General features: G+C 42.0%; 1 protein-coding gene across 2 annotated transcripts in view; it reads right to left on the bottom strand.

Annotated features, from left to right (window-relative positions):
* Nucleotides 1-5,699, bottom strand: part of ppardb (peroxisome proliferator-activated receptor delta b) — a 15,185-nt gene extending 9,486 nt beyond the window's left edge. Inside the window, exons 1-4 of one of the 2 annotated variants that reach the window (XM_086067218.1) lie at nt 5,292-5,699; nt 2,149-2,514; nt 1,910-2,064; nt 1,694-1,832 (exon numbers count right to left, since the gene is read on the bottom strand). In XM_086067218.1, coding sequence (XP_085923344.1) covers nt 1,694-1,832; nt 1,910-2,064; nt 2,149-2,455 — 601 coding nt within the window. In that variant the 5' untranslated portion in view covers nt 2,456-2,514; nt 5,292-5,699. The remainder of the gene's footprint in view (nt 1-1,693; nt 1,833-1,909; nt 2,065-2,148; nt 2,515-5,291) is intronic. The other variant, XM_086067219.1, reaches the window with a different exon arrangement.
* Between the last annotated feature and the right edge of the window lie 401 nt (nt 5,700-6,100).

Raw genomic sequence — 6,100 nt, 5'->3', positions numbered from 1 at the left:
ATTAGGATTTGGACAGTTTATTCTGACTGAGGTGTTTACATGGCACATTTTCATTTGGTTTGGGCATTTGCTTTCATTCTAAATCGGAAACACATTACATCATGTAAACCCAGCTAATGTGACTTTGAATGCTGTTTTGTTTTTAAGTGCCATGCGATTGGCAGGCGACTAGTCCGGGTGTACCCCGCCTCTTGCCCAAAGTCCATTAAGATAGGGTCCGGCTCACTCACCAGGTCAATGAGGACAAGTCCTCTAAAAAAATTAATGGATGGGAAGATGAGGGATTGGTTTGTGATTCCATAAAAATAAAAATAAAAATAAAAAGTAAAATACTACCCACGTATGTACTAAAGGTGTTATGATGGGTGACAGTACGAACTGGAATCAATTTAAAAATCCATCCAACCATTTTCTTAACTGCTTGTCCTAAATTTGGCAAATCTAAGCGCACTATTTATCCTGAGGAAGCTCAGATCCTTCAAAATGTGCAGCTAGATGTTGTAGATGTTCTACCAGTTGGTGGTAGAAAATCTATTTTGCTGTTGTCTGCTGGAGGAGCCGCATCAGTGCCAGGCATGGGGAGGGGGTGATCAATTAACTTATCAAGAAAGTGGGTGACATCATGGGACTGAAGATGGAGACGTTTGAGCCAGTGAGGGTAACTGAACAAACTTCTCTCCGTCTTGGACAATTATTTGGAGCAGCAAATGATCACTTTTTTTTCTTTTTCTTTTTTAAACAGCCTTCATCTTCTTTGCTGCCGGAAACAACAGTTTAGATCACCTTCTTTACTATTCAGCAATCGCATAAATAACTACCCACTGGGTGTGAGGAAGATACCCCTGGACACTGCTATAACGTATACACTCTTCACATGTCAAGTGCAATCAATATTATTCATTGTGCAAAATAGTTCTGCATACATGCAGTGCATATAAACGGGTCCTCTGCATGTTAAATACCCACTGGTGCATTTCATCAACATATCCTTGCATATTTACAAGTACTATCATGACAATTATTGCTAGGGATGCGTGATATTTTTTTCAAGCAGACACCAATAAATTCCCATTTCCCAAGGCCAATAGTTGTTTTGAGGGAACAATACTTTTACACTGCTCTATAAGCTGTACACAAACAACTTTTTATTGTGTTAAAGTATCATTTCTTCAGTGGTACCACATGAAAAGGCAAATATCTGCAGAAATGTGAGGGGTGTACTCATTTTTATGGGATACTGTTTGACATTTCCCCCCCATGGTATCTCTGAAGGGTTTGTTCACTGCACTTCATATCTCTTGCTGTGTGCTGTGTGAAAAACCTTACACCTAATGCTACGGCCACACAAAACGCGAGGGGAGCGTTTTACCTTGCTTTACTCGCTAGCGTTCCACCGCGAGAGTTTTACTGGACGCAGCTAAATAGCTTTGGCTAATGCAAAACACTATTGGGACCTTAGTACAGTTCATCCATCCATCCATTTATTACCGCTTATCCGGGGTCGGGTCGCGGGGGCAGCAGTTTAAGAAGGGAAGCCCAGCCTTCTGGAACAGTTCAACAGCTAGTAAATAAATACACTTACCAGGTATTGTAGGCTAGATCTAAAAACATCTTCTCTAAGCTCAGTGGGGCCCTATTTGAGAAACATTGATCTATCCTAAGCTAAGAGGAAATGTAAATGTTTCTCACTCACCATCATGAGACATTCCCAAAGAAAGGCACTTCTGGAAACGACAATATTGGCACTTGTTTCGGTTCTTCTTCAGAATTTTGCAGGAACGCTCGCAGCGCTCATATTCCAATTTCATGCGCACGGTTCGTCTGAAAAAGCCCTGCGGTAGGAAAGAACATAAGAAACTCACAGAGTGCATTGTGTTGGTGAGCGGCAGAACAAAACAAAAGGCATTACCTTGCAACCCTCACAGGCATGTACGCCGTAGTGGAAGCCCGACGCCTTGTCCCCGCAGACCTTACATTCCACGCTGATACCAGCGCTTGTGCTGTCTTCACGGCCCAGACGCAGCTGCTCGGACAGCGATGGCGACGGTGTGTGAGAAAGGTCTGCTTCGGGATAAGCACCAATAAATACAACGGCACTGCATATCCACTGAAAACGTAACAAGAGCTTGAGGGGAAAGAAGGTCTTACCGGTGTAGCTTGATGCTGCACTGCTGTGATTGTTTTCTTCATCTGCACTCTCTTTTCTTTCCCGCTCGCCTCGATTACCAGACACATCCTCCAGCTCCTCCTTGACCTCAATGTCGCTCTCAGGGCCTTTGGCCTCATCCAGGTCCGCATGTTCCGATGCACTCGCACCCCCGCAGCTATCTGAGCCCTGAGATTCCGCCTGGGGCGCTGGCCACTTTACATCAGCCGCATCCTCGGGTGAACTTGGCAGGCAATAGCCGTTGACCTTGTTGTGCTGCTCGGGAGCAGGTTGCTGTAAGCCCTCCATGATTCCTTTTGAAGCGCACTGAGCGGACCTCCCTCCTGTCACGTTGCCATGATGGCCCACTAGTGGAGAAGTTGATTGTGTGGATTACATGAAGATCTCTGTTTACTTCAAGGACAACAATGCACCTCTATATTGCAGTCCAAAGAGAAGTATTACACTACTTGTAATTGTTGGACTCATAATACTTAGCATTATTTTGTTTTCCTTTTCATTGTAGACCTCATCATCCTACACCACAATAGATACAGTATACAGTGTATAATGTCCCACGGGCATTCCGACGTTATGTGCCTAAATCTATGGAATATTTGCTGCAAGACAATCATTGTACCACAGGAATAAAGTTGTAATGGCATGAGAATAACATTGATTTCAAATATACAGCCATGGAAAAATTAAAACCACCATGTTTTCTACCATTTCAAGTTCATTTTAATGTTGCCACTGTGCCACTAAAAGTGTATCAAGTGAACAAATGACACAAAAGAAAGCATGGAATGCCTAAAAGCACAATTTTTGGCAGTATAACGCCATAACTATGATATAAGAACTAATGAAAACCTTTTGGAAAATGTCTCCATCATCTCTTAAGAGCTGTTTTGTTGTAGTTTTAAATTTAATTTAAGTGAACAGGAACTGAAGAAACAAGGGTGGTGTCTTATTTTTTTCATAGTTGTATATACATACATAAACATGTACATACTGTAACACATACATATTAATACACATACACTTACAAAATGTATAAAACCCGAAGTTACGAATTTAATTGGTCCTCTGAGCCCGTTTCTAACCTGAAACTTTCACAAATCAAGGTAATGAGATCCCACTGAATTGAATGCAAGTGCAATTGATCCGTTGTAACCATTTAGTTCGGGCCATTAATTTGTGTTTTAGTGGGACTCAATTTTAACCTTGCCAGCAAGATGAATTCTCGCGGTATTTGTGAGTTCACAAACTATGGAGAATACATCTTGTACCGCTCCCACTGATACTTTTGCAACCGATCTTTTCCGATCGGACAAATCAGGCGTTGTCAAGACAGAACGAAACCAATAATAGATGCTGCAATTAATTATGTTGTCACAGAATTACTCACCGTTTCCTTGTTGAATATGAACAGCAAGAGGAGTTTCGTGCATTTTTATCTGGTAAAGATGTTCGTGCTTATAAAGCGCACTGAGCGGACCTCCCTCTGTAGGCTGGCAAGGTTAACTGAATTTACCATTTACACACACACGTCTCCCTGGAATATGTCATTTGTGGGCGGTCCCTGACGTGGACGGTAAACATCCAGCCAACTTTTACTCACTCTGCCAGCTACATTTTGTTGACAACAAACTTGTGCTCAACATGCCCACATTAGATGTCAGCCCACAAAGAACATGAAACCTAACATGCAGAGGTTTACGCCGATCAGAATTGTCACAGTATTTGGCAATAGAAGACAGCAAGTTTCTTGCCCATTACGTCAGCAAACTCGCATTCAAATGAACAAAAGCGACGTTTACGAAGAGGATACGTCATCGCGATTCGTGACCATGTCATGTGACAGGATAATGGCCGCTGCCCAATGTATGTTAATTTGATAATTATTAGCTTAAAAAAAAATCAGGGAATAAGATGCCAGAGATAATTACACCTTTATTCTTTAAACACACCTACACCTAATGAAATACTGGAAAATTAGTTTCAAGTTTTTGGTTTGAGAATATTGTCATGTTTTCCTTTTTTTAATTTTTTTTTAATTGCCATATTGTCTTGAGAAATAAGTTCTAAAAATATGAAAATAAAGTAATTTACTGTATTCTCAAGAATTAAATAAACTTATAATGTTGTGAGAATAAAGTATTTTTATAAGAAGTATAAAGTAAGTATGAGAATAGGGGGGCATTTTCTTTTCATGAATATAGTCTTTCCTTTTCCCGCCTTTAGTTAGTGGGGAAGTCACAAGTTTGTAACATTAAAAGATTCTAGTCACAATTTATTGCCAAAAGTAAAACAGGCTTATTAAGAATTTATTGCGGTTAAATTATGCATTATTTCTCTGTATCTTACAACTTATTTATTGTACAGCTAATAAGATATGTACTGTAATTGCTTGAGTTGAAATCATTGTGAACAAACACTACTACTAGTATGCGACCAGAAGTCCAGATTCCCAAGAAAAACACAGTAACAGGATGAATCGCGGGTGAGAAGTTCACTCCGTTCTCTGCTATCTTCAAACCTTGTGGACGTTTGTCTGGAGCCATCTGCATTGTTGTTTGCTTGGCTTTCATGCAAGGGTGCACCGTGTACAAGGGGACATGGTGCATGCACTATGTACACACTGAGCTGCTGGGTTGATCGTAGGAGAAGGGGGAGGTTGGGGTATTTTTAAGAGGTGAGGCCCCCTAGTGGAATAAACCTACGTAATGTAGCGTCGCCTCTTCTTCACGATATAAACAACCTCAACGTGAGCTTTCTGAAACTGGTTTGCTTACAAGAAAAAAAAAGTGACTATCGCGCGGTGGAAATGGTGTGTTTCCTAACAAACACACTCGTCAGATACTGTAATTAAAATATATCTCTTGCTGATATTTAAACCCGTTCCGATAATCCATACGTTACTATTGGGCTAGTTAACAGTTTCCAGCATTTGAGAAGTTAAAAACGGATGAAGTAGAGCACCGCTGTTACTTTTTAGGAGGCGCTTCGGGGTCAGTAGAAGACTTCAACACGACATGCTAACTTAGCTAGTTAGCTTCTAACCTTGATAGGCACAACTGTGTTAGCGTGGCTGACCAACATTCCCGTGGGTGCCTTTAAACGTCGACCTGCCAAGTCCACTTACCTCTCACTAAAGTGCTGCTGATTCGATGGCCGTCGGCGCAGCGACAAACCGCGGCAGGGCTGTACAGCTGATGAGTGTCGAATACAGTTCCGATTTGCGCCTGGGAAATCTATCGATCGCCTCGGCTGTTGACAAGTTGTTTGAAGCCGCCAGCCGCAGCAGGAGTTATTAGCCGCGCGAGCTAACGTCACACGGCTAGCCCAAAACTCTACAATGACTCGGGCCTTCCTTCGTCATTCGGAAAGCGTCCATGTTGACCCGACACGGGGAGTCCGTAAGGCAAAGAAAACTACATAGACACCTTAACGGGCAACCATATCACCGGAGTGTCAGACTAGTCAGGCGATAATCCCCCAACGACGGTGTCTCCTTGTTGTTCCAAGCTTTGCTTCACTTTACCCACTCATGTCAAAGTACCGCCCACTGCGTGACGTCACGTCAAGACACCGCTGTCCCCCAACAACAATCTTTCTGGGCTCTAGGTGGCGGAGTGGAACCGTCATTTACCTACGATGCAGGTTGGCGTGGGTTCGTTTCCCACCCTGGGAGACCATGTTTGTATGTGTGTATGTTTGTGTGACTGAGTGCCAAAACAGTAATATTTCTAAAAACTCCATAATCGCTATGGTAGGCCTCCTTTATTCCTGTTTATATGTTTTAAAAGGTTGGTGGGCTTGATTTTCTTTTAAAATGTGACTATAACATTACAAAGTTATCGCTTAAACTTTCTAATGTTCATCAGTTAGCCATATTTTAGCATGAAAATTGTGTTACTTTCCCCCATCAAGTCCATCCATCTTCTTAACCGC

The sequence above is a fragment of the Leptonotus elevatus genome, chromosome 2 (genome assembly GCF_054856555.1).
Source record: "Leptonotus elevatus isolate MCC_2025b chromosome 2, RoL_Lele_1.0, whole genome shotgun sequence".
NCBI lineage: Eukaryota > Metazoa > Chordata > Actinopteri > Syngnathiformes > Syngnathidae > Leptonotus > Leptonotus elevatus.
The sequence above is the reverse complement of the archived record's forward strand: the minus strand, read 5'-3'. Positions and strand labels throughout refer to the sequence as shown.